The sequence below is a fragment of the Salmo trutta genome, chromosome 32 (genome assembly GCF_901001165.1).
Source record: "Salmo trutta chromosome 32, fSalTru1.1, whole genome shotgun sequence".
In the NCBI taxonomy this organism is placed as follows: domain Eukaryota; kingdom Metazoa; phylum Chordata; class Actinopteri; order Salmoniformes; family Salmonidae; genus Salmo; species Salmo trutta.
The window spans coordinates 26,831,948-26,859,869 of NC_042988.1; the positions used below are offsets into that span (position 1 = coordinate 26,831,948).

A 27,922-nucleotide genomic window follows, 5' to 3' on the forward strand; every position below is an offset into this window, starting at 1 on the left:
CAAACTGCTTAGTGCAAATACAGTAGACTTTGCACTGACTTCTGTTGTCACTGCTGTACACTGTTTCAGCATAGTCAGTATAGTTAGTTGGGCAAAGAGAGAAATAGGGGATCTTGAATAATCGTTTGAATTAAATAAAAATGTCAGACTGTCAGCCAGGCTGCGTTTCGTATCCTGGTCTGTTAAATCTGGATGAATAATATTGGTTCTGCTGTGTAACATGTCATGCAGCAAGTACCAAAACCTACAACTTTGGGCAGTGGCTAAATACAGTTTATCTGGCAGACTATTGCCAAATATGCACTGGTATTGCTTGAGCAGCATTCTATGTGACAGGAATGAGCAAGTCTGGTCCACGGGGGCCTGAGTTTATGTCTGCTGGCTTTTGTTCTCTCCAAATCAGCATCTGATTTATAAACCAGGTATGGCATCAGTGGATTAATTAAGTGCCAGGCGAAAAAGAAAAGCAGCAGACACTCAGGTCCCTGCAGGACAGGAGTTGCCTACCACTGATACTCTTGTGTGTTCTGGCCAGTCAGCTTAAGGGGGCCACTCTTAACAAACTCCTTGATAAAACATGAGACTCAAGGAGATGTTGAAGGTGAAATAATACATTTATTAAATGATTCAGTCAATACATGTCACGGTACCATTCTAAGACAAATACACACACCAAAAAAAACGTTAAGGCACAAGAGAATGACAGTGTTTTCCACATGTATGAATCCTTCCACCAGAGCATTTCAGTGACTAATATTTGTAAAAATAGGTGCTCTGGTTTCCCCATGTATTATGGACACTGTAGTTCTCAAAAGTTATATCTTCACTTTATTATAACGTCAGAGGAATTCAGAGCTCAGTCTCTGTCACCATAGTGAAAAGAGCTTGCGTTCCTCCATCTCCTTTCCTGCATGGCCACTGTTTTGAAAGGACTTGGTAGGCAAGACTAATAGTACTTTGAAAATCTATGTTGGCCTAGTCCTTTTGCCTATCAGTGGTCATGTCAGAGGACATTATTGAAGACATATTTCTGGGTATTGGAACATGTTGAAGGGCTATTCTCCAGTTTTTAGCAACACTTCATGTTGTAATAAGAACACAGTATGGTTCCTAAACATTACTCATTCTCTGGTGTTGTTTTTCAACTCCTTCAGGTCCTCTTTAAGTGTTTCTGATTAATCAAGTGGGAAAGTAAATGAAGATTTAGGCCTCAACAGGTCTCGTGTATAAATCGGGGCATTTAAATTACCAGAAATTTGGCACATACTAAGGCACATTAGTTTGAAGCAGTACGCAAAGAGTAAAAGGTACCATTTATAATGTGTCCTTACTTTAACTTCGAGGCACCAATGGAGTAGCAGTCTCTTTCCACTGAGTGTCCTGATATCAGGCTTATTTATAATGATGATACACAGCAACTATACTTATCTATAGTGTCAGTACAGTAATCCTAATATTCTTGTTATGATCCTTCATATCGTTATTCTGATGTTGACTGAGCAACACCACAAAATCAGCATTGAAACAGATCTTTTGCATGACCTGAGTTTGAGATCTCTATATGCCAACACCCATAAGAAACCTCTAACATCCTCTCTGAGTCACTCTTTTCAAGACATAGTAACACCATTTTCTTTTTAATTACATTTTGCATCACAGTGGTTTTACTGTCAACTGAGGATCTTAACAGTGTAATCGAGTGTTTAACACATGAGAATGCGCGCAAAATTTCTGTCAAAAGACTCAATTCTCTTGAGACGCTCATGGAGTCACCACACTTTTAGCAGAGAATCATAAATTACACTTATCGAAATGCTTCACAATTTCACCTGACGAAAATCACAATTGAAAGTGTTAAGGCGAGTTTGTGTGGAACCTTACATTGTGTTTGCAACCAACTGAGCACCATTTTGAAAAACAAGCTCTGAGATCAAACTCGGGTGTAATATCTTGTAGTGTGTTGAACATAGCTTCACAACAATGATACGGTAGTATATACTCATGTAATGGCATTGGGTCAACCACTTTAAAAGACTCACCAACAACAATGTGTAAAACCTAATACAGTTCAATTTCACTTTGAGTAAAATAAAAGTAACAAAAGGTAGAGACTACAGGGAGAGTTGGGGTTGAGACTGCCATATTTATACTTTGAGGAGTGCTTTCATTCTAATGATCTCAACACACAAAGGACTGCAAATGTCATCCTTATTGAGCTGTAGAAATCCAGAACAGAACACATGTCAAAACTCACTCAGCATAGGGTTAATGCTTGTGATTGTGTTCTGGCATTGAGGTCTTCAGTGACTGGACGTGGTGGGGAAGGGTGTAGGAGACGCCGAGGGGCTTGGAGAAGAAAGGCATCCTTGGGGAATGTTCAGACGTGTTTTATGAGCTGCCATCATCACCATCGCCTGCAATGAGAAAGCATAGAGTCCGATCAGATCAATGGCACAGCAGTTAGATGAGATATGGCTGCTATTGGTTACGCTCTCTTTGTAACAATTAAAGCCAGAAGGGTCAAAGGTTAGCAAACAGAGAGAGAAAAGGAGAGTGAGGAACAGGTAGAGAGGAAGGTAGAGAAAGAAAGCTGGACAGAAAGAGACAGAGAGAGAGAGTGTGTGTCTGTGTGTGAAAGAAAGAGAGAGAAGAGAGAGATAGAGAGCGAGTTAGTTGAAGCCTACTCTACCACATCAGACTGTCATCTCACCTCAGAAGAGGGCGCAGGACTTAGGGGGTCTGAAGGGGTTGTCGCTGGAGGGCACCCCCATGAGGAGAGGGTCTTTATGGGCGTTCTGCAGGCAGAAGGTCTTCAGGTCCGCTGCTGCCTGGGACACCTGAGAGTGGAAACAGAGAGACACTGTCAGTTCCATTATACTTTAATTCTGTGTCATAAAGGCTACATAAGACTGTTGTAAAGATGACATATCAATGTCATGGGCATTCATGAGAATGAGTCATAGTTTTCTATAAAAAAGTTCCAAGTAAATTGAGCTCAATCCTGCTCTACTTAACTTCTACTTGCTTTAACTCAGCTTTTCAAGCGAGACCTGGTCCACGCATCAATAAATAGAGGGGCCAACACTTTCACTCTGCCACAATACTCCTACTGATACTCAGTTTAATGAACCTACAGTAATATGCTCCAAGCTCACACTGTGAGAGAAACTGAGCAATGATCAGCTATTTTCCTAAAGTCCCTACCTAGGACTTGACTCGGCAATAGCATAATGATCTGGTACTTTACTAGAGGGTTGTTTCATGGGTGAAGTCTATAACAGTTGTCATAACATTGTAATAACATTGTCCCCATTAACACAAGATGGCACTTTAGGACCAAGTCACAAATGGGCTATGCATTGAGTTTATTATTTATCTAGTTAGTTGATAATATGGTATAAATACCATCGAAATACCATCGATTTGATACCATCGATCACCACATTCTTTTGGAGAGATTGGAAACCCAAATTGGTCTACACGGACAAGTTCTGGCCTGGTTTAGATCTTATTTGTCGGAAAGATATCAGTTTGTCTCTGTGAATGGTTTGTCCTCTGACAAATCAACTGTAAATTTCGGTGTTCCTCAAGGTTCCGTTTTAGGACCACTATTGTTTTCACTATATATTTTACCTCTTGGGGATGTTATTAGAAAACATAATGTTAAATTTCACTGCTATGCGGATGACACACAGCTGTACATTTCAATGAAACATGGTGAAGCCCCAAAATTGCCCTCGCTAGAAGCCTGTGTTTCAGACATAAGGAAGTGGATGGCTGCAAATGTTCTACTTTTAAACTCGGACAAAACAGAGATGCTTGTTCTAGGTCCCAAGAAACAAAGAGATCTTCTGTTGAATCTGACAATTAATCTTGATGGTTGTACAGTCGTCTCAAATAAAACTGTGAAGGACCTCGGCGTTACTCTGGACCCTGATCTCTCTTTTGAAGAACATATCAAGACTGTTTCAAGGACAGCTTTTTTCCATCTACGTAACATTGCAAAAATCAGAAACCTTCTGTCCAAAAATGATGCAGAAAAATTAATCCATGCTTTTGTTACTTCTAGGTTGGACTACTGCAATGCTCTACTTTCCGGCTACCCGGATAAAGCACTAAATAAACTTCAGTTAGTGCTAAATACGGCTGCTAGAATCCTGACTAGAACCAAAAAATGTGATCATATTACTCCAGTACTAGCCTCCCTACACTGGCTTCCTGTTAAGGCAAGGGCTGATTTCAAGGTTTTACTGCTAACCTACAAAGCATTACATGGGCTTGCTCCTACCTATCTTTCCGATTTGGTCCTGCCGTACATACCTACACGTACGCTACGGTCACAAGACGCAGGCCTCCTAATTGTCCCTAGAATTTCTAAGCAAACAGCTGGAGGCAGGGCTTTCTCCTATAGAGCTCCATTTTTATGGAATGGTCTGCCTACCCATGTGAGAGATGCAGACTCGGTCTCAACCTTTAAGTCTTTACTGAAGACTCATCTCTTCAGTAGGTCCTATGATTGAGTGTAGTGTGGCCCAGGAGTGTGAAAGTGAACGGAAAGGCTCTGGAGCAACGAACCGCCCTTGCTGACTCTGCCTGGCCGGTTCCCCTCTCTCCACTGGGATTCTCTGCCTCTAACCCTATTACAGGGGCTGAGTCACTGGCTTATTGGTGTTCTTCCATGCCGTCCCTAGGAGGGGTGCGTCACTTGAGTGGGTTGAGTCACTGACGTGGTCTTCCTGTCTGGGTTGGCGCCCCCCCTTGGGTTGTGCCGTGGCGTAGAGCTTTGTGGGCTATACTCGGCCTTGTCTCAGGATGGTAAGTTGGTGGTTGAAGATATCCCTCTAGTGGTGTGGAGCTGTGCTTTGGCATAGTGGGTGGGGTTATATCCTTCCTGTTTGGTCCTGTCCGGGGGTATCATCGGATGGGGCCACAGTGTCTCCTGAACCCTCCTGTCTCAGCCTCCAGTATTTATGCTGCAGTAGTTTATGTGTCGGGGGGCTAGGGTCAGTCTGTTATATCTGGAGTATTTCTCCTGTCTTATCCGGTGTCCTGTGTGAATTTAAGTATGCTCTCTCTAATTCTTTCTTTCTCTCGGAAGACCTGAGCCCTAAGACCATGCCTCAGGACTACCTGGCATGATGACTCCTTGCTGTCCCCAGTCTACCTGGCCGTGCTGCTGCTCCAGTTTCAACTTTTCTGCCTGCGGCTATGGAACCCTGACCTGTTCACCGGATGTGCTACCTGTCCCAGACCTGCTGTTTTCAACTCTCTAGAGACAGCAGGAGCGGTAGAGATACTCTCAATGATCGGCTATGAAAAGCCAACTGACATTTACTCTTGAGGTGCTGACTTGTTGCACCCTCGACAACTACTGTGATTATTATTATTTGACCATGCTGGTCATTTATGAACATTTTGGCCATGTTCTGTTATAATCTCCACCCGGCACAGCCAGAAGAGGACTGACCACCCCTCATAGCCTGGTTCCTCTCTGGGTTTCTTCCTAGGTTTTGGCCTTTCTAGGGAGTTTTTCTTAGCCACCATGCTTCTACACCTGCATTGCTTGCTGTTTGGGGTTTTAGGCTGGGTTTCTGTACAGCACTTTGAGATATCAGCTGATGTAAGAAGGGCTATATAAATACATTTGATTTGATATAAACTTATTTCATAGGCTATAGATAAAATCCTATATTTGTCCTGCATTCTCATATGCCCTTCAAAGCACAGCATGCTTGAGTGCTCCAGGGTGGTTTAAGGTCTGCGGACTAATCTGGCTTTCTCCTCTAAAATGAGTAATTTGGCCAACAATCGCACTACTGTCACAGCCACAATCAACAAAGGCCACCACTGTGCTGCACCATTCGCGGAAACTAGCCCACGAGCAGTTTGCTTTCTCTGGACTACACAGCCTACAGCAGGAAATCTTCACATTTCACATGATTAACTTAGAGCACAATTAATAGCAAATCGTTCACTTCTAAATATATCATAAATACATCCATTCAAAACGGCGTTAACCTAAGTGAAGAGCTGAGGAGTAGCCTAGACTTGCCATAACACTTATGCATACAGCAAAACTAGAACCGCATTATAATCTTACGTTTTTCTTTCGGTAACATGACAGGTGAAAGGCGGCGCTCGATCGAGCACGTCAATTTACAGGCTACTCCTTTAGTCTACTGGACAGCGCTGCAGTTAGTTACAATTCTGCAAACAGATGGCATGGTTCCAATGGAACAGCATTTTGAAACAAATGGCCTGGAAGTAACAAAATAACGCGATGCTTCCCATAAAATAGTCAAACTTTACACAATATATAGCTTTTCAATAGTTACCAAAGGGCCATGTTGACAAGTCAGCCAGTCACACCCAATGCAGAACAGTTTTTGATCAGTCTTTCTGAATGTAATTTATTTACCTTGATCCTGCGAACACTCGCCTCTAGCCGAAGTTGTTTTACCACCTTCTGAGCGATAACCAAGTTGCTGCTGTTTGCGCTGTTATTCGACATGTCTGCGAGGTCTGTCCAACGGCCAAGTGAAAGTGTCCGGCTATCACTTGAAAGAACGAGATTTTCTGATGAGGCCGCTGCGACTCAAGTGCTCCCCCCTCTCTGAAAAAACGCACCGCTTTTTGCGCAATGTTCTCCCCACTGCTTTCAGAATTGCCCCCAATTAAAGATGGTTATCAGTAGAGGCACTTATGTGTACATGTAAGAAAAACAACAACAACATAATAATAATAGATCAGTCAGGTAAACAAATGAATGGGCTATTTTCGGAAAATTAAATGTTCCTTTGGGTTTTATATTGTGTCACCAATAATACACTGGTTTCTAGGCCTACAGTAGGCTATGGTGAAGTAAATCAAAGGAAACGTATCTTATTAGAATGGTCTTGGCTCTCTATTGTATAAAGATACTTTTTCTAAACAACCCCAGAACCACGAGGATATCATTAGCGAAATACGGTCTCGTCATGTGCTCCTTTTTTAAAATGCTTATTTATAGAGACCTACAATGTCACGAGTTTTGGCTCTTCAACACACGTCTGTCTTTTAATTACATTTCATTTGAAGCTTTATTCATCACATTATTATTCAATAGTATAATTATTTATATAACAAGTAGGCTTTTGTATTTAAATAATAGTTGGTATCTGAAAATTATCAAGGCAACGATAAGCAATACTGTAGTATTATGTTAGTGGATTTTTCTTGTGCACCATTGCCATCTAGCGCCCACATATTCGAGGCTGTAAACACAAACTCGTCACATGACAGAGAAATATTGCTCAGCGACTTCAGGAACAGATCTACGCTCAAATTAGAATTGTTTCCGGTTAAATTGGGGTCAAACAGGGGATTGAACGTTACAAGACATCACAATGCTTATACGAGTAAGTATTGGAGATAAAGAGTGAAACATATTTTGGAAATGCATCGTTTGTGTTGTAAGCTATATAGATTACAATGTGCAAATGTTTATTTGCTGTCTCAGCGGTGCATTCTCGACTCAGATGAATAGTATGCATCATGCACCTGCGACGATTAAATAGCCAGTGAGCTAGCTGGCTAGCCACACTTGTGTAACTTGACCAAAGTTGTGTAGCTAACCTAACTCATTCCCATCTCGCTAAATTGAATTATACTTTTTTAAAGGAAAACCACTGTCACCATTTCCCTAACTGTTAATGTGAAATCATGAGTAACTGTAGCATTTTCTAGTGTGTGTAATGTTCAGAGATGATGTAAGATCATAATACATTTGAAAGCTTTGTCTTGAACACACTTCAAGGGGCCAGAGTGGAAAAAAATAACCATGCTATCTCTGAATGTAACTTTTCCATATAATTATTGAAATAACCTGCCCAACACTTAGGTTAAGATCTTAGAGACAAATGTTAACTCTTTCTCTCTATCCCCCTCTTAGAGGGTGTTACAATGTGGAGTGACAGCTTTAAAGTCACGCAGGACCATTCACCACAGTGCTCAATGGAGGAGTCCTCTCATACCTATTGTTGTGGAGCAGACGGTAAGAATTGGAACCCCAACAGAGTTCTATTTAGGACTGCAACATTTCTATGCAACTTGATTCACTCTTGGTTTGGGATTCACTCTTGGTTTGGAACTGTTTAGTTAGTAGTTTTCACCTGTCAGTTCCTGGTCCTAGCTAGTCTAGCTGCTTTCCCTTGTTCAAAGATCCTCCTCTTTCTTTCCCTAATTCTTTTCCCTTGTCTTTCTCAGGGTCGAGGAGAGCGGGCGTATGACATCTACTCTCGTCTTCTGAGGGAGAGGATCATCTGTGTAATGGGGCCGGTAAGTCTCACTGTGTATCACTGTCTGTGTAATGGGGCCGGTAAGTCTCACTGTGTATCACTGTCTGTGTAATGGGGCCGGTAAGTCTCACTGTGTATCACTGTCTGTGTAATGGGACCGGTAAGTCTCACTGTGTATCACTGTCTGTAATGGGGCCGGTAAGTCTCACTGTGTATCACTGTCTGTGTAATGGGGCCGGTAAGTCTCACTGTGTATCACTGTCTGTGTAATGGGACCGGTAATTCTAGCTGTGTGTCACCGTTTGTGTAATGGGACCGGTAATTCTAGCTGTGTGTCACCGTTTGTGTAATAGGGCCAGTAAGTCTAGTTGTGTGTCACTGTCTAATGTGGCCGGTAATTCTAGCTGTGTATCACTGTCTGTGTAATGGGGCCGGTAAGTCTCACTGTGTATCACTGTCTGTGTAATGGGGCCGGTAAGTCTCACTGTGTATCACTGTCTGTGTAATGGGGCCAGTAAGTCTCACTGTGTATCACTGTCTGTGTAGTGGGACCGGTAAGTCTCACTGTGTATCACTGTCTGTGTAATGGGACCGGTAAGTCTCACTGTGTATCACTGTCTGTGTAATGGGGCCGGTAAGTCTCACTGTGTATCATTGTCTGTGTAATGGGGCCGGTAAGTCTCACTGTGTATCACTGTCTGTGTAATGGGACCGGTAATTCTAGCTGTGTGTCACCGTTTGTGTAATGGGGCCGGTAAGTCTAGTTGTGTGTCACCGTTTGTGTAATAGGGCCAGTAAGTCTAGTTGTGTGTCACTGTCTAATGTGGCCGGTAATTCTAGCTGTGTGTCGGTGTAATGGGGCCGGTAAGTCTCACTGTCTGTGTAATGGGGCCAGTAAGTTTCGCTGTGTGTCACAGGCTTACCGGCCCCATTACACAGACAGTGACACACAAATAGACTTACTGGCCCTATTACAGACAGTGACACACAGATAGGCTTACCGGCCCCATTACACAGATAATCTGTGTGTCACTCTCTGTAATAGGGCCGGTAAGTCTGTGTGTGTAATAGTTTGGGATTCAAAACCTACACAAGGAGACATTGGGTATGTTTACATGCACACTAATAATTCAATATGAAACTGATTATGGCAGTAATGGTTGCTAGATCAAATCCCCGAGCTGACAAGGTAAAAATCTGTTGTTCTACCCCTGAACAAGGCAGTTAACCCACTGTTCCTAGTCCGTCATTGTAAATAAGAATTTGTTCTTAAGACTTGCCTCGTTAAATAAAAGGTAAAAAAAAAAAAAAAAAATGTATACAACTTACTCTGCTTATCGGCGCAAGGTCATAATCGAAGTAAGCCCACACCGATTAAAACATCTGGATTTCTGAGTCTGCTGTTGCAGTTAAGATTCATTTGTTAATCTCTCTCCTCTCCCCCTGCCTTTTTTCAGATTGATGACTCTGTGGCCAGTCTGGTTATTGCTCAACTACTCTTTCTGCAGTCAGAAAGCAACAACAAACCCATCCACATGTACATCAACAGTCCTGGTAAGAGAATAGAGGGGAACCTCCCACAAAAATGGTGGTGGCAGGGGATGGTTGGCGAGATAGGGATGGTTACTTGATTTAAAAAGCACGTTTCTTGGAGGGGAAAGAGACAGAGAGAACACAAGTGTCAGATGGATCCGATGACAGTAATAGGAGATAAAGGGTGCAGTCAGAAACTATTTTTACCTTAACCTAATGAAGTTCATTTGAAGTCGACGTTAAAGCTGAGATCCATGATAGGCGCAACAGCCCCAGGCGCATTTGTTATTGTTTTGAGGAAATGAGCATCCAGCATTGTGGTAATAAAAATCGTACATACTTGGTTCTATCGTGCGTGCAATGATGTCAGATGGAAAAAAGTGTTTGTTTGAAGTAACGTCTTTGTTGTAATATCGCAAATGGATATGGCAGTTTCACCACTATGGATTCCAGCTTTAAGGAGAGATAGAAAAGTCTGGGAGAAGAGGAACATCGATGAACTAAATCCAACAAACCATTAATCCTGGTTCACCATGATGTTCCTATCCTCTTCTCCCCCCCCCAGGCGGTGTTGTGACGGCAGGCCTAGCCATCTACGACACCATGCAGTACATCCTCAACCCAATCTCCACGTGGTGTGTAGGCCAGGCGGCCAGCATGGGCAGTCTTCTCCTGGCTTCGGGCACGGCCGGCATGAGGCACTCCCTGCCCAACGCCCGCATCATGGTGCACCAGCCCTCCGGAGGAGCCAGGGTAAGGAGGGAAAGGGGTAATGGGACCAGGGAGGCAGCAGGAATAGGAGCTGGGACGGGGGGGCAGGTTGATTTCCGGCAGGTAAGGGGATAAGGGGGGGTTAGAGAACCTGGTACAACTGTTGGTTGGTTTAGTTTGTGTTGCCATCAAAAGCCAGACCTGTGATTGTCAATAGGCTATTGGGCATGTAAATATGAGTAAAGTATTTTGACACCTCACCTCAGTTGCCTTTACATGACATCTGTCTTCTCTCTCCTGTGTGTTATTAGGGTCAGGCTACAGACATCGCCATTCAGGCTGAGGAGATCATGAAGCTAAAGAAACAGATCAATCAACTCTACGCTAAACACACTGGCCAGCTGTTGACACATATAGGTAAGTAGCTAAGGCATCCAGTTCAGTAGAGTCTGGCTCAGAGGGAAAAGCCTTGAGTAAGCATACAAAAGTTCAAAACAATGAAGACAGACCTGGGTTCAAATACATGCGTCATTATTTATTCGTTATTAATATACTTTTGTGTATTTTCAAATAATGTGGCCAAATAAGCTACTTCTATTTGAAAGTATTTTCTTATGACTTCCTATAAATAGCCAAAACAAATTTCAAATACTTACATCAACAGAGTGGCTGCGTGGCCGAATTCTCTGGACGCCTCTTTTCGATAGCAAAACAACCGACCCTTCTGGGAATGTGTGGGATTCTCTACTTTACAAACAAGCCCATTGTCAAACTCTGGTTACTGTCTACATGTGCAGAACTTTCAGCTGCACAGAGGTGGAACGGGCAACTCTGGCTAATTGCAATCATGTGCTGTACAAATCGTGTGGCGTTGCTTGATCATTGAGAAGCTAATGTTATTTTGCCCCACAATGCAATGTGTAGACTGCTTCAAAATCAAATCAAATTTTGTTTGTCACATGCGCCAAATACAACAGGTGAAGTAGACCTTAACACTTTTTTTTCTTAACCAACAATGCTTTAAGAAGTTAAGTACATTTTAAAAAATTAAATAAAAGTAACAAATAAACAGCAGCAGTGAAATAACAATATACAGGGGGTACCGGTACAGAGTCAATGTGCTTATGTTTGTACCATTTCAATATCCTTAGTTACAACAGACAGAGAAAGTTATAGCCTACATATATTATTTTTTTTGGGGGGGGGGTTCGTTTAAGTCGCTGCAGGGTTTTTATTTCAGCTGCTCATAAAGATGAGGCAGAGACTAACACAACATGCGCAGAACATGATTGGGTTGTTTAGCTCTGGGGAAAAGGCGTCCAGGGGGGCGGGACGGTTTGATTCAATCGTTTAGCCTTTGAAATAAGACTAATACCCGTAGGACCACACAGACCTGGGTTCAAATGCATGAAATTATACTTGTCTTGTTTTCTAATACGTGCCCGTACTTAAGTATTTCCAAACAGATCCCAATATGCAACATTAATATTCCAATAAAAAATTCTTCAAAATGTCTTAAGTAATATTGTCTGATGGAAAATGTACCATAGCCCCATATGAATTAGTGACTCCTAACTAAATTCAAGCACTATTTCAAGGTTAAGTAATTTGATGATTGAGTCCTTCCTCACTCAAAGCACTTAAAGAGTGAACTCACCTCAGCCACCACCAATGTGTCGCACATTTTCACCAAAACTCGTAACCGTACAATTATTCCCTTCTGTTTTCTTTCTCCCAGAGGGTGTGATGGAGAGAGATCGTTACATGAGCCCCATTGAGGCACAGGACTTTGGGATCATCGACCGAGTGTTGGTGCATCCTCCCCAGGCAGGCCAGGACGACCCAGAGCTGGTCCAGAAGGAGCCCCCTACCGCCATCTGCCCCTCGCCAGCCTCCCAAACCTCCGCCACCGAGCAGAGCCTCCCCTCCTCATACAAACCCGAACCCTGACCTCAGACTACCAGGAAGCAGTCCCACACCCAATCACAAGCCATCCTCTATCTTCTACCCACCTATAGGCACTTCTGTAGATCGGAATGGATTGGACAGGCGCAAGCAATATGCTGATGTCCTGTAAATCCAAATGTATTGGAGTGGATACTAATATGGGAGATGTTACAGCGTAGCCTACCAGAGGGCAAAGTGGAGCTATTACTATATTGCTTATACCTGTCCAATCCTTTGATCTACAGAAGTGCTCTGGGTGGATAGGGGCCGGTTTGGAACAGAGGACCTGCGTTGTATACCTCTGTGCTGGAGAAACCTCTGGGAGAGGAGGCAAAATGCAGCAGTGTTAGAATATTTACATTTAAGTATGATCATTTTTGACCAATCTCAGATTTGTACTGTCCCCCATAATATGCACACTGTATTTATCACAAACAAAGACTGCAGATCTCTACAGTGAAGGAAACAATATAGCCCCTATTTGTACAAGCCATGACACAATTGTGATGTTGATTTTCATGAACTGGAATAAAATACATTATCTTTGAGTTGCACACCCAACCTGGGCCTGTACTCAAAGCATCTAAGAGTAGGAGTGTTGATCTAGGATCAGTTCCTTCTGTCCATGCAATCTTATTCATTATGACAGACAAGGCAAAACGGATTCTAGATCAGCACTCCTACTCTTAATGCTTTATGAATACAGGCTCCGATGTAAAAACTGATTATAATTGTATCAACGCGTGAATCGAGTCTAACAAGTAAAGTGTTTTGATTGTCTCAGTGATGAGATCAACTGAGCCGTTTTCTTTTGCAATATACAGAAGTCGGAAGTTTACATAGACCTTAGCCAAATACATTAACTCAGTTTTTCACAATTCCTGGCATTTAATCCTAGTAAAAATTCCCTGTTTTAGGTCCATTAGGATCATCACTTTATTTTAAGAATGTGAAAAGTCAGCATAGTGATTTATTTCAGCTTTTATTTCTTTCGTCACATGCACAGTGGGTCAGAAGTGTACATAAACAATTTAAAGGCATACTAATTGAGTGTAACTTGGGTCAAACATTTTGGGTAGCCTTCCACAAGCTTCCCACAATAAGTTGGGTGAATTTTGGCCCATTCCTCCTGACAGAGCTGGTGTAACTGAGTCAGGATTGTAGGCCTCCTTGCTCGCACACGCTTTTTAAGTTCTGCCCACAAGTTTTCTATAGGATTGATGTCAGGGCTTTGTGATGGCCACTCCAATACCTTGACTTTGTTGTCCTTAAGCCATTTTGCCACAACTTTAGAAGTATGCTTGGGGTCATTGTCCATTTGGAAGACCCATTTACGAACAAGCTATAACTTCCTGACTGATGTCTTGAGATGTTGCTTCAATATATCCATACTTTTCCTACCTCATGATGCCATCAATTTTGTGAAGTGCACAAATCCCTCCTGCAGCAAAGCACCCACACAACATGATGCTGCCACCCCCGTGCTTCACGGTTGGGATGGTGTTCTTCGGCTTGCAAGCATCCCCTTTTCCTCCAAACATAACGATGGTCATTATGGCCAAATAGTAATATTTTTGTTTCATCAGGCCAGGGGATATTTCTCCAAAAAGTACTCTTTGTCCCCATGTGCAGTTGCAAACCTTAGTCTGGCTTTTTTATGGCAGTTTTGGAGCAGTGGCTTCTTCCTTGCTGAGCGGCCTTTCAGGTTATAGTGATAAAGGACTCGTTTTACTGTGTATATAGATACTTTTGTACCGGTTTCCTCCAGCATCTTCACAAGGTCCTTTGCTGTTGTTCTGGGATTGATTTGCACTTTTCGCACCAAAGTACGTTCATCTCTAGGAGACAGAACGCGTCTCCTTCCTGAGCGGTATGACGGCTGCGTGGTCCCATGGTGTTTATACTTGCGTACTATTGTTTGTACAGATGGACGTGGTACCTTCAGCCATTTGGAAATTGCTCCCAAGGATGAAGCAGACTTGTGGAAGTCTACAATTGTTTGAGGTCTTGGCTGATTTCTTTTGATTTTCCCATGCTGTCAAACAAAGAGGCACTGAGTTTGAAGGTAGGCCTTGAAATACACCCACAGGTACACCTCCAATTGACTCAAATGATGTCAATTAGCCTATCAGAAGCTTCTAAAGCCATGACATTTTCTGGAATTTTCCAAGCTGTTTGAAGGCAGAGTCAGCTTAGTGTATGTAAACTTCTGACCCACTGGAATTGTAATGCAGTGAATTATAAGTGAAATAATCTGTCTAAACAACCTTTTGGAATAATTTGTGTCATGCACAAAGTAGATGTCCTAACTGACTTGCCAAAACTATAGTTTGTTAACAAGAAATTTGCAGAGTGGTTGAAAAACTAGTTTTAATGACTCCAACCTAAGTGTATGCAAACTTCTGACTTCAACTGTACATGCCACTTGTGTAAGCCTGGAGTGCCTCACTGTCAGTTCAGATTATATGATTTGGGGGATTTTGGAGATAAAGCCTGTCTGATAAGAGTTTCTATGAGTTTTAATCAAGTCATGATGGAAATTGAACATGTTTAAAGAGTGGGATTTTGTCTCAATGATATTGAAAAGTGTCAGTCACCTTACATTCAAAAAGTAATTGAGTGAAGCACTAATGATGCAATGACTTGCATAGAAAAGCAACATGCTGGGATGAGGGAGAATGGGGCAATAACAGTACAATTGGCGCTTAAATTATAAGCCAACAAATATATTAATATAAAGGAAGGTTTATTAGTTAATGTCTTCTGAACAAAACTTATAAAATCAAAAAAACATCCATCCACCACCGAACATGTCACAGAGCATATAACAAAACCCAGTAAAATTGTTACATAAGACCGTTCTGTGAATAACTATACTAACCCCATGGAAAACAATGGGGGTCTTGTGCAACAATGCTAAAAACCCTTTAGCTCTCCAGACCCTGGAAGAAGCAGGTTTAGACCATTGTGATGCAGCAGTGAACATACAGAACTGAAACCACACCCTGGGTGGATTGCAATAGTGGCTCTCCTTCCCTTCAGCTGCAAATATTTGAAAGAACGGTGAAAGCCATTGGTATCTACCACATTACTTTCACCTTTCTTCAGTTTTCCAGTTCATGGTAAAGGAGAGGAGATAAGGGAAGGAAGCCAATCAAGACTATTGAGATGCAGCCTGTGTCCCTCCCTTGAATAACCTGGTTAAACCAGAACCACAGGTAGGACCTCTTTCCCCCTTTCTCACAGCTCTTTTCTGCTGACTCAATGGCCCTATCCAAGTACAGCCAAACCAAACAGGCCCTCTGAAACTGACTTGTGAGGGCACTGCAGCGCACAAGCCAAGCAATCCACAGGTTGTGATAGCAAAAAGGAGTAAGCCTATACAACAACAACAACAACAATCTCAGTCACTTCTATTTCAAAATCTGGGGTTTGTAAGTTGGCCTGCTGGCTGTTGAGAAGCAGTAAGCTAACATGTTCTGCTGCCCCTACTTCCTCCTTGACATGGAGGGGGAAATGTTGTTGTACACTAAAGATATGGTGGGCATGTTCAAACTATGCATTCCATGCCTCAAGTGTAATTGCATGTTCTTTTTTCAGGAGGGGTGTTAGGCTAACATGCAGCTATCATGTTGTACACAGAAAACATGATCGACATGTTCGTACAAACTTTGTGGTCTGTTGTAACAGTTCAAACACACGTAAGATATAAAAGGCAGTCAAAATAGCAATTCTTTTCTCATCATTGCAAACATTGGCTAGTTCTTTTTTCACCAACTTGCTACAATATGGCAGCATAACTATGAAAATTATAATCAAATATAATTAATAAAAATATAAAACACAACATGTGTAGTGTTGGTCCCATGTTTCATGAGATGAAATAAATGATCCCCAAATATTTCCATTCGCACAAAAAGCTTATTGCTCTCAAATTTGTTTACATCCCTGTTAGTGAACATTTATTCTTTGCCAAGATAATCTGACAGGTGTGGCATATCAAGAAGCTGATTAAACAGCATGATCATTACACAGGTGCACCTTGTGCTGGGGACAATAAAAGGCCACTCTAAATGTGCAGTTGTAATCACAACACATTGCCACAGATGTCTCAAGTTGAGGGAACATGCAATTGACATGCTGACTGCAGGAATATCCACCAGAGCGGTTGCCAGAAAATGTAATGTTAATTTATTTACCATAAACCGCCTCCAACGTCATTTTAGAGAATTTGGAAGTATATCCAACCGGCCTCACAACCGCACGTGTAACCAGCCCAGGACCGGACAGCCGATAAACTGCAGAGTATTTGTCAACAATACAGCCCTTTTGTGGGGAAAAACTCATTCTGATGGGCTGGGCCTGGCTCCCAAGTGGGTGGGCATATGCCCTCCAGTCATGTGAAACCAATAGATTACGGTTTAAGGAATTTATTTCAATTGACTGATTTCCTAATATGAACTGTAAATCAGTAAAATCGTTTAAATTGTTGCGTTTATATTTTTGTTCAGTATAGTAGTCAGTAGTTGACAAACGATATAAGAGATAATCGCGCACAGGCGCCATAGAACGAACTCGCCCATTGTCAGACTCAGGTTACCGGTCCGGATTCACATGCTTGGGCTGCCTAGAATGTTAGGCTGCCTGGAGGTGGAACCGCTAGGTAGCCTACTCATGCTGTAATTGCATGATAATTGAAAAGCGAAATACCAGTTAGTAGGAAAACACAGAGAGTTCCTATGCAAAACTCAGGTGGGGAGTTGCATTATTTTTCAGGAACTTTACTACTGTACTTCTCCTGTATTCTCCCACAGTACTACTACAATATGGCAGTAACTATAAAGATTAGCCTAATCAGGGGTACTCAAGTACTATTTGATGAGGTCCAGTCACACATTTCCGAGGTGGTCCGGATGGATAATGTAATTTATCGATGTAGTAACAAACCCCCACCTCACAACCCATGCGACTCCAATCTGTTCACGCCCATCTTAAAAATGTTGCAGTTTTATAGCTAATTTCCTGCAATTCTACACATTCTGCATGTGGCAAATATTATTTTTGCTGTTTTAAAGCAAATGTTCTGCAATTCTTTCATGTTGTGTGTGTTTATATGATACCAGGGATCGAAGCCCAACCGATCCGGTCCACTAGTTGAGTATGGGTGGGCCTACATCACACAAAACGCTTGTTGTTTAATGAGTCCTGCTTGGGCAACTAAAATATCTGTTACAACCGAGAAGGTTGTATAGCCTTCAATAAATATTTTGGGGAATGTTCGATCAAATTGCAGCAGTTTTTATTTTAGCTGTTCAGAAACATAAGGCCGAGATAGGCACCATCATCATAGTTCAGAAGAGGTGAGTAAAGAGAGAAATGTAAAGGAAGGGGAGTGTGAGCAGCAGTTACGTAGTGTGCGTAAAATAACGTGCAAAACGTGATCCGGATTCTTAGCGGACAGGGCAGGCAACGCATACACAGCCAAGGCCCCCCAAAAAAGAAGGCAAGCGTGCTAGGCACTGCGTACAGCACTGCCCAACATGGAGTTGGTAGCTAATTTGAATATCCAAGTGTTTGTGCATCTCATTGGCTGAGTTGGCATGTCAGCTTTTTTTTTTTTACCAGTATACAGCCAACCACTGTTTCCAATCAGGGCACAGAGAAAAGCTGGTTTTTAACATCCTTAACTATATATTTTTTGAATTTTAGGTCAATTATTTCATAGAAATCTGGAACACTGGACCGATACTTTAAAGGCCCAGTGCAGTCCAAAAAATAGATTTCTGTGTTTTATACATTTCCACACTATGATGTTGGAATAATACTGTGAAAAATGATAATACCCATTTAGTGTAAGAGCAGTTTAAAAAGACTGCCTGAAATTTCAGCCCGTTTAGGTGGAAAGGGACTCTTGGAATGCCTGGTGACAACTCCAGGTGCTAAATCAGTTAATAGACCAATAAGAGATTCAAACCTCTCTGCCAACAACAGCTAGTTTTCCTCTCCCCACCCAGACCACTCCCAGACAGTCCTAGCCAAATTCTTGCTTGAGAAATTGCTCTTTGCTAAGAAGACGTTACTTGTTGGTCATTTTAATTGAAAACAATCACAGTAAGGTACTTAATTGTTACCCAAAAATGATTTGACATTGAGATAAAAACGGCTGCATTGGACCTTTAAGAAAAGCCCATCGGCTTTGGAAGTACAGTCAGGCACGCACCGGGTGCCACTCTCACATGACTGAGCAGCCTCCCCAGCTGTTCTTCTTGAAGGTGGTGGCCCAGCGCAACCAGCCCAGGTTGTAGTCGCTGTAGGGCGGGTAGCGCAGGACGTTGACCCTCTCCAGCAACCAGCTCCGGTTCATACAGCCCCGTCTGTGGCTGAATGTCTCAAAGCCCCAGCGGCCGTGGTAGCTACCCATCCCACTGGCACCTGGAGGGTAGAGGAAGATGAAAGGGCACCATGATCAGATCCATGTCTAGTGCTTTTCTTCTGATAATGACTACGTCATTTACATTTACGTTGTCAGACACACACTTACCTACTCCTCCAAAGGGCAGGCCTGGCAAGGCCATGTGTACTATACCATCATTGCCGCAGAAACCACCACTACTGGTGTTGTTCAACACTGTGGTCACCACCTGACAGCGAGAGGGGAGGAATGTGCATTTATTCCATAAGAGTGGAGCCACAGTGAAGGCAGAGGCAGCCATAGAACTACATATACAACTTTAAACTATAGCTCTGTGGAGGACGCCACCATGACTATAACATAAGAAAATAGATATGAGAAGAAACATCTATGTGCTGTAATGTAGGTCATGGTCTTACCGAGGTCTCGTCAGAGAAGACGTAGAGGGCCAGGGGTTTCTCTTGGCGGTTGATGTAGTCTATGCCCTCCTCCAGAGACTCTATGGTTAGGATGGGCAGGATGGGGCCAAAGATCTCCTCCTGCATTAGAGCATCAGACTCCTGCACGTCCACCAGCACTGTGGGAGCTAGAAACACCACTTGATCAGCAAGAATTTGCTTCTATATGCATGATTAGTTACTCATATTTGAAATTAAAGCCACTTTAACAGCAAGGCTACCACCTTAACCTATTTCAACATAATCTTTCAACTTGCATTCACAGCCACAAGGTGGCAGCAGTATACAAACCAAACTCAACACCACTGCCTTCATCTCATCATCCTTTCATGTACCCCCCCAAACTCACCAATATACCTGTCCTCCTCGCGGCTCTCCCCTCCGATCACCACCTTCCCCTTGGAATTCTCCAGCATGTCCATCAGGCGTCTCCAGTGGCGTGGGGTGACTATACGCCCCATGTCCAGGCTCGCTCCGGGGTCCGGCCCGTAGAAGGTCCGCAGGGTCTCCCGGAGAGCGGGCAGCAGGGCGTCCCGGGTCTGGGCTGTGCAGAGGACGTAGTCGGGTGCCACACAGCTCTGGCCAGTGTTGAAGAACTTGGACCAGCACAGGCGCTTGGCGGCCTTCTGGATGTCGATATGGCCGTAAATGAAGCAGGGGCTCTTGCCACCCAGCTCCAGGGTGACGGGGGTCAGGTGAGGCGCCGCCGCTAGAAGGATGGAGCGGGCCACCACCTGGGAACCTGGGGAGGAGATGGGGAAGGGTGAAGGCAAAGGAAGAGAAGGAAAGGGTATGCAAGAGTGCAATAGAGGTGATATGGTAAAGGTGAGATAAAAGGGGCATAAGGCCAATATTTTTAAACACAAAACATACTACAAAGAGGGATTGAGCTAATACATATTATTGGTCTAAGGAGTCCTCTCTGTTAGGCTTCACCTGTGTAGAAGATGTGGTCAAATTTATTCTTCAGCAATGACTTGGTGTCCTCTGCTCCACCACATAGTACTGCATAGCAGTCCTACAATAGTCAGATGGCAAAACAAAATAAGTGGGCAGGTATAGAGCAAATATGGCACTGTTGGCCTGCATTACATTGATGATCCACAACAGGTAACAGAAGCAGGGGGATATGAAAGCACATATAGGTGTGTGTGTGTGTACTACCTGAGACAGGTATTTGGGGATGAGTTCTGCCAGGAGTTGCTCGGTGGCCTGACAGATCTCTGACGGCTTCAGAATGGCACAGTTTCCTGGTTCACGACATCATGGAATAAATATGTAATCGTCACAAAATCAAACCTAATCAATAATGAAATGCTAAGAGAGTCAGCATTCACTTTACACATACACACATTACTGACAAGGCAACATTGGTGGTGGATGTAAAATGCTTTGAGCTACTGTAAAAATGCTATAAATCCAATCCATTACTATTAACAAAGCCTCTAGGTATACAAAGGCATGATAGATGTGTACCTGCAGCAATTGCAGCAACCAAAGGTAAGAGAATAAGATGGAGAGGATAGTTCCACGCCCCGATGATTAAAACTACCCCCAAGGGTTCCCTGCGTATGAAACAGTCATCCATCCTAGTGGCCTAAAACAGGATGTAGAGGGGAAAGTAGATGGTTGGACAATTATTACATAAGTCAGTAAAGAAATATTCCAATTGTGTGTGTTTACATGTTGAGACATAGTAAAAGGGGGTAGAGTCAAACAGTTGACAGTGAATGTTGATGGAATCCGTACCAGATTCTTGCCAATGTTGTATTCCGGCTGCATCCAGGTCCTGAGGTTTTCCATGGCGAAGTACAGGTCATTCAGGGTTATCTGAATCTCTGACAGGACCGACTCAAACTTGGGCTGAGGGGGGAGAGAGAGGGGAGAAGGTGAAATGATCGAGGGAGAGAGGGAACTGGACAACGAGATATCTAAGGTGAAGAAAAAGGGACAGGGAAAGAGGATGAGGTGAAAGAGAGACAGAGAGGAAATAATGAGTTGGAGAGAGGGAGGCAGAGGACACGCAGAGTGCACAGCAGTCTACGCCCTGTCCGAGTGCACAGCAGTCTACGCCCTGTCCGAGTGCACAGCCGTCTACGCCCTGTCCGAGTGCACAGCAGTCTACGCCCTGTCCGAGTGCACAGCAGTCTACGCCCTGTCCGAGTGCACAGCAGTCTACGCCCTGTCCGAGTGCACAGCAGTCTACGCCCTGTCCGAGTGCACAGCAGTCTACGCCCTGTCCGAGTGCATAGCAGTCTACGCCCTGTCCGAGTGTATAGCAGTCTACGCCCTGTCCGAGTGTATAGCAGTCTACGCCCTGTCCGAGTGTATAGCAGTCTACGCCCTGTCCGAGTGTATAGCAGTCTACGCCCTGTCCGAGTGTACAGCCATCTACGCCGTGTCTGAGTGTACAGCAGTCTACGCCGTGTCTGAGTGTACAACAGTCTACGCCGTGTCTGAGTGTATAGCAGTTTACGCCGTGTCTGAGTGTACAGCCGTCTACGCCGTGTCTGAGTGTATGCTAGTACCTTATGGAGGTCCTTGTGGAGAGCATCTTGTATCAGCTGCTCGTTTTCTTCGACCAGGGAGAGAAGGTTCTGGAGCTGGGTCATACGGAACTGCTCTGGAAAGGTCATGCCTGACCGGAACGAAGCCCTCAACCGGTCAATCACCTCGCTCTGGCTGGCCATCTCTGTCCATTCAACAGACAGACACACAAAGTGAGTTAGCGGATAATAATCACCTGGTAAAATAGGATTGAGACACCACACAACCAAAATAACCAGTGATTAGAGAAGAGCCTGGCTATTGGACATTCATTTGGCCAATAGTAATATAGAGTTGTAAAATCCAGACATCATTGGCTGCTGGTTTGTGAAATCTTGGCAATTGTCTGACTAAATTTCAGTGGTCTTTTAAAAAAGCCCACATGAAGTAGCCTTGAGCACTGTTTTATATTTTCAGTCAAGATACGTTTGTTGCGCATTGAGAACACATGAATCCAGGGGTGTATTCATTAAGTATTTTAACAGAAACCTTTTACCATTTAAGAACGGAACGGGAGGGACCTAGAAGAATGTATCCAATATGAATTCTCGTTTTCGTTGCAAAATAGGCGTAATGAATAGGCCTACACCCAGGGCACGGTTTCATCATTAGAGCCACCTGGCTCAGGTCAAGTGTAGAAAATGCAAAAAGAAGTTAAAATGACAAAATAAACGGCCCGTTATATGGGCTATAAAAAGGTGAAAAATTAGGCATTGCTGCAAGTTATTCATGGTTGGTTGCTCACAGCTGTGTTACGGGTAATTTGAACGAACGCGACAAAACCTTCCATAATTATGTGAAAGCGTGGGCGGGGTGTCAATAGTGACAGGCATGGATGATGCAACTTTAACGATTTAAGCTAGAGACTATCAAATTGTTACATATTAAAACAGTTTACGTCGGAAACCCTCTTTGTTAGGATACTGCACAAGCTGCACTCTTTTCAGGGTGGATGAAGTTGTGAAGTCCTACCTGAATTTTCCCGTAAATAGATGCTGCGAATGAATAAAAATAAACTGAAACCTAACAAAAAGGTAGTCGGAATTTGAGGAAATCAAAAGTTAAAACGCACCTGATTCTGCCCAAAGGTAGCCTAAATGGTCGTATGTTGCCCTGTCGAGACACTCTTAGACCTGTCTCTGAACTCAGATAAGTCACATTCCAACTTGCCGGTGGCTTTGAGTTATGGGAACCCGAAGAAAGTGGCGCATTTCCGGGTGCCAGTGGTTTTCCTACCAACGCGGCTAGTTTATCTGGAAAGCAGAATAGACTTTTGGTAGAACTTGAAAAACAAGCCTGTAAACCTGTCTGGGGGCTGAAGAGAAACATGGGTATCCATAGACTAAAGGCCCTTCAAATTAAAACCTGGACCTAAAGCCAGTTACGCTGCTTTGTTTCTCATTCTATCCCCTCTAATCAGGGAATGATTAAGACCTGGGACACCACGTGGGAGAAATGAATTATCAGGTAGAACAAAAAACAGCAGTAGGCTTGGCTAATCCAGACCTCATTGGGTAATATTTGAATATCCCTGGTATAGGCCTATAGTGCAGTGAAATTATGTTTGCAGTTTTTGCCCATAATAATATTCTGTAGCCTAATCATAGCCTAGTATTAGACCACAGCACAAAGCTTGACTTGTCTTTCCTCTGTAATACCTACTATTAGGCTTGGGCTACTTGCCTGTTCTATTTCAAGTTCAATGGGAATCAAATTCAGGTTCAAGTGGGCAGACTGTCTTAGTAGCCATAGACTAGCCTACTGAATATAATGCATTGCGTATATTTATGTATAGAGCATTATCTTGCGAGCAGCATTATTTAATTGTATGAATAGGAGATGTATACTCAAGAAGATATATAAATGTAACATGCTGTCACGTCCTGGCCAGTATAAGGGTTAATTAGTATTGTAGTTTGGTCAGGACGTGGCAGAGGGTATTCGTTTTATGTGGTTCGGGGTGGTGTGTTTTGTTGAAGGGGCATTTGGTTTAAGTATTCCGGGGTTTTTGGGCACTGTTTGGTTTTCAGGAATTCTATGTTTAGTCTAGTATGTCTGTTTCTATGTTTGGTAAATTGGGGTTGGGACTCTCAGTTGAAGGCAGGTGTTGTCTATCTGCCTTTGATTGAGAGTCCCATATATTAGGGTGTGTTTGTTAGTTGTGGGTGATTGTTCTGTGTTTCGCCTTGTGCCTTACCAGACTGTTTTTGTTGATCGTTCGTGTTTTGTTATTTTTGTACGTTCATTTTGATAGTTAAATAAAAGTCAAGATGAGCCTGCACGTACCTGCTGTGTTTTGGTCCTCCTTCACCGACGACAACCGTGACACATGCAACAATATAAAATATTTTATGGAGTTACAGTTCATAGAAGGAAATCATTTAATTGAAATTAATTCATTAGGTCCTTATCTATGGATTTCACGCAACTAGGCTGGGTTCAGCCATGGGTGGGCCTGTGAGGGCATAGGTCTTGTTTCAGCTGAGGAGAAACTGCATTTTTGCATAAGCCAGCTGGTGGCTGGTAACCATACAATGTTTCAACGATATATACACGATTTGCATTTGGTTTGAATAAATGGAGAGATGGATCAAAGAATCAAACAATTGAATCACTATTTAATTTATATTATAGACCTTGTCAACAGCAGTAGTACTTAAATTATTTAATATTGTCAGTCATTCACTGCCACTCATCACACATGATCATGGTTTGTGTTGGTAATATATACTGCTCAAAAAAATAAAGGGAACACTTAAACAACACAATGTAACTCCAAGTCAGTCACACTTCTGTGAAATCAAACTGTCCACTTAGGAAGCAACACTGACAATAAATTTCACATGCTGTTGTGCAAATGGAATAGATAACAGGTGGAAATTATAGGCAATTAGCAAGACACCCCCAATAAAGGAGTGGTTCTGCAGGTGGTGACCACAGACCACTTCTCAGTTCCTATGCTTCCTGGCTGAGGTTTTGGTCACTTTTGAATGCTGGCGGTGCTTCCACTCTAGTGGTAGCATGAGACGGAGTCTACAACCCACACAAGTGGCTCAGGTAGTGCAGCTTATCCAGGATGGCACATCAATGCGAGCTGTGGCAAGAAGGTTTGCTGTGTCTGTCAGCGTAGTGTCCAGAGCATGGAGGTGCTACCAGGAGACAGGCCAGTACATCAGGAGATATGGAGGAGGCCGTAGGAGGGCAACAACCAAGCAGCAGGACCGCTACCTCCGCCTTTGTGCAAGGAGGAGCAGGAGGAGCACTGCCAGAGCCCTGCAAAATGACTTCCAGCAGGCCACAAATGTGTCTGCTCAAACGGTCAGAAACAGACTCCATGAGGGTGGTATGAGGGCCCGACGTCCACAGGTGGGGGTTGTGCTTACAGCCCAACACCGTGCAGGACGTTTGGCATTTGCCAGAGAACAACAAGATTGGCAAATTCGCCACTGGCGCCCTGTGCTCTTCACAGATGAAAGCAGGTTCACACTGAGCACGTGAGAGAGTCTGGAGACGCCGTGGAGAACGTTCTGCTGCCTGCAACATCCTCCAGCATGACCGGTTTGGCGGTGGGTCAGTCATGGTGTGGGGTGGCATTTCTTTGGGGGGCCGCACAGCCCTCCATGTGCTCGCCAGAGGTAGCCTGACTGCCATTAGGTACCGAGATGAGGTCCTCAGACCCCTTGTGAGACCATATGCTGGTGCGGTTGGCCCTGGGTTCCTCCTAATGCAAGACAATGCTAGACCTCATGTGGCTGGAGTGTGTCAGCAGTTCCTGCAAGAGGAAGGCATTGATGCTATGGACTGGCCCGCCCGTTCCCCAGACCTGAATCCAATTGAGCACATCTGGGACATCATGTCTCGCTCCATCCACCAATGCCACGTTGCACCACAGACTGTCCAGGAGTTGGCGGATGCTTTAGTCCAGGTCTGGGAGGAGATCCCTCAGGAGACCATCCGCCACCTCATCAGGAGCATGCCCAGGCGTTGTAGGGAGGTCATACAGGCACGTGGAGGCCACACACACTACTGAGCCTCATTTTGACTAGTTTTAAGGACATTACATCAAAGTTGGATCAGCCTGTAGTGTGGTTTTCCACTTTAATTTTGAGTGTGACTCCAAATCCAGACCTCCATGGGTTGATAAATTGGATTTCCATTGATTATTTTTGTGTGATTTTGTTGTTAGCACATTCAACTATGTAAAGAAAAAAGTATTCAATAAGATTATTTCATTCAGATCTAGGATGTGTTATTTTAGTGTTCCCTTTATTTTTTGGAGCAGTGTATGTAACAAACTTTTCAAGAATTGCATAAAACAATGAGTTCTTAACTAAAATAACAAATTGCTCTTTGTGGTTTGTTATAGCTGTTCCTGGCACCTCCTCCTAAATACTTTAGTATGTGTTGCTTACTGAACTTGTTTATAGGGGAGAGAGTTTAAGAATGTGTTTTTATCAGGTGTATCTATCAAAATGAGCATTGGGCACAGTAGTTCAAAGCTACCCAAGCATGACTTCTGCCCCAGTACGCACCTGCACTCTGGTAAAGGTATTTCCCTGATATAGCATCTTGATTAACCCTAAAAAGGACCAATTTATCATTTTGAAAGTGCAGTAACATGTTTAAAAACAACACACAACAGTGATGCATTGCAGATGTGGGAGAAAATGTCAAATTATGATTTGAAAAAGTAATTGAGTGACGTTTAGCCATGTATTGGTTTGGTGACAGTTGCTGACCATTGGACATTGAAACAACGGGAACACATTTCAGGGTACAGTACTTCAGGATGTGAATTGTTCATTCTTTTTTTATTAACTTGTTTTGTGTGTTGTTTAAAAAAAATACATTTGTAAGGTATTTTCTGACTTTATTGAACAGATAGAGAGAGAGGATGACAGTGATGAAAGATAGCGGTTGTGTCAAAGGGCAGTAGTCCAGATTCAAAACTATGCCTAAAACGTATAAGACAACATACACCCATTTCTTACAGGGGCCACTTGTATGAATGTGTTTGTGATATTGTTGTGAGAAAAACGGCCACATGAAGTAGCCTTGAGCACTGTTTTATATTTTCAGTCAAGATACGTTTGTTGCGCATTGAGAACACATGATTCCAGGGATGTATTCATTAAGTATTTTAACAGAAACCTTTTACCATTTAAGAGTGGAACAGGAGGGACCTAGAAGAATGTATCCAATATGAATTCTCGTTTTCATTGCAAAATAGGCGTAATGAATAGGCCTACACCCAGGGCACGGTTTCATCATTAGAACCACCTGGCTCAGGTCAAGTGTAGAAAATGCAAAAAGGCAGGCTAAGAAGTTAAGATTACAAAATAAACGGCCTGTTATATGGGCTATAAAAAGGTGAAAATTAGGCCTTGCTGCAAGTTATTCATGGTTGGTTGCTCACAACTGTGTGTTACGGGTAATTTGAATGAACGAGGCAAAACCTTACATAATTATGTGAAAGCGTGGGCGGGGTGTCAATAGTGACAGGCATGGATGATGCAACTTTAACGATTTAAGCTAGAGACTATCAAATTGTTACATATTAAAACAGTTTACATCGGAAACCCGCTTTGTTTTTGCTGACAGTTCCATCTGAAAATGATCACTGCACTTCCATAAGAATATTATGCTGTCTGGATCATCTCTTGTATTTATCTCAACTCGCACAATATTTCCCCTTGCTTCTAGCCTTGCATTTAGTTTGTTATAGCGTGGGTTAATATAAGCCTAGCTGTCTGCCTATCAGACCTCTGAAGATTTCATTCACTTTTAAAATGCAAATTCTTCTGTAAAGAGAATTTTCACGTTCCCCTGCTCAGACGTTGCATGCATCAACCAATGGTTGTGTGCCACGTCATCGACTGTGTCATCGACTGACAGATTTCCATAGAGATCCTATGAAATGACTAGTTCCTAATTCTATATAGATTTCTATAACATACAATGTGGTTAGCTGATAGGTAAAATACCTATCCAGGTTTTGTAATATTCAAAAGGCGTCAGCAACGCCTGGGCTATCACTT

The 27,922-nt window shown here is 43.1% G+C and overlaps 3 protein-coding genes across 3 annotated transcripts; 1 reads left to right on the plus strand and 2 right to left on the minus strand.

Moving 5' to 3' along the window:
• Positions 1 to 595: 595 nt before the first annotated feature.
• LOC115171595 (guanine nucleotide-binding protein G(I)/G(S)/G(O) subunit gamma-5-like) lies at positions 596 to 6,739 on the minus strand. The gene is made up of 3 exons (XM_029728574.1): positions 6,419 to 6,739; positions 2,711 to 2,837; positions 596 to 2,414 (listed from the first exon to the last, which is right to left on the minus strand). Exons 1-2 carry the CDS (start codon positions 6,509 to 6,511, stop codon positions 2,712 to 2,714), a joined length of 219 nt encoding a protein of 72 aa, XP_029584434.1. The 5' UTR covers positions 6,512 to 6,739; the 3' UTR covers positions 596 to 2,414; position 2,711.
• A 571-nt stretch (positions 6,740 to 7,310) lies between these two features.
• On the plus strand, positions 7,311 to 13,263 carry LOC115171596 (ATP-dependent Clp protease proteolytic subunit, mitochondrial-like). The gene is made up of 7 exons (XM_029728575.1): positions 7,311 to 7,397; positions 7,931 to 8,032; positions 8,245 to 8,316; positions 9,734 to 9,830; positions 10,375 to 10,562; positions 10,832 to 10,937; positions 12,259 to 13,263. Exons 1-7 carry the CDS (start codon positions 7,386 to 7,388, stop codon positions 12,468 to 12,470), a joined length of 789 nt encoding a protein of 262 aa, XP_029584435.1. The 5' UTR covers positions 7,311 to 7,385; the 3' UTR covers positions 12,471 to 13,263.
• A 5,365-nt stretch (positions 13,264 to 18,628) lies between these two features.
• LOC115171597 (aldehyde dehydrogenase family 3 member B1) lies at positions 18,629 to 23,359 on the minus strand. The gene is made up of 10 exons (XM_029728576.1): positions 22,957 to 23,359; positions 21,866 to 22,029; positions 21,087 to 21,200; positions 20,814 to 20,934; positions 20,502 to 20,587; positions 20,274 to 20,355; positions 19,687 to 20,079; positions 19,299 to 19,465; positions 19,009 to 19,108; positions 18,629 to 18,899 (listed from the first exon to the last, which is right to left on the minus strand). The coding sequence occupies exons 2-10, from the start codon at positions 22,025 to 22,027 to the stop codon at positions 18,700 to 18,702; spliced, it is 1,425 nt and encodes a 474-aa protein (XP_029584436.1). The 5' UTR covers positions 22,028 to 22,029; positions 22,957 to 23,359; the 3' UTR covers positions 18,629 to 18,699.
• Positions 23,360 to 27,922: the final 4,563 nt, after the last annotated feature.

Excerpts from the sequence above, each read along its gene's own strand:
- LOC115171595 (XM_029728574.1), bottom strand. The coding sequence starts at position 6,511 with ATGTCGAATAACAGCGCAAACAGCAGCAACTTGGTTATCGCTCAGAAG. Across the intron at positions 2,838-6,418 it reads CGAGTGTTCGCAGGATCAAG|GTGTCCCAGGCAGCAGCGGA; the intron begins GTAAATAAATTA and ends TTCCACTCTCAG.
- LOC115171596 (XM_029728575.1), top strand. Across the intron at positions 8,317-9,733 it reads TCATCTGTGTAATGGGGCCG|ATTGATGACTCTGTGGCCAG; the intron begins GTAAGTCTCACT and ends GCCTTTTTTCAG. Across the intron at positions 10,938-12,258 it reads CCAGCTGTTGACACATATAG|AGGGTGTGATGGAGAGAGAT; the intron begins GTAAGTAGCTAA and ends TCTTTCTCCCAG.
- LOC115171597 (XM_029728576.1), bottom strand. The coding sequence starts at position 22,027 with ATGGCCAGCCAGAGCGAGGTGATTGACCGGTTGAGGGCTTCGTTCCGG. Across the intron at positions 20,080-20,273 it reads TGACCACATCTTCTACACAG|GTTCCCAGGTGGTGGCCCGC; the intron begins GTGAAGCCTAAC and ends TCTCCTCCCCAG. Across the intron at positions 19,466-19,686 it reads CGAGGAGGACAGGTATATTG|CTCCCACAGTGCTGGTGGAC; the intron begins GTGAGTTTGGGG and ends TGGTGTTTCTAG.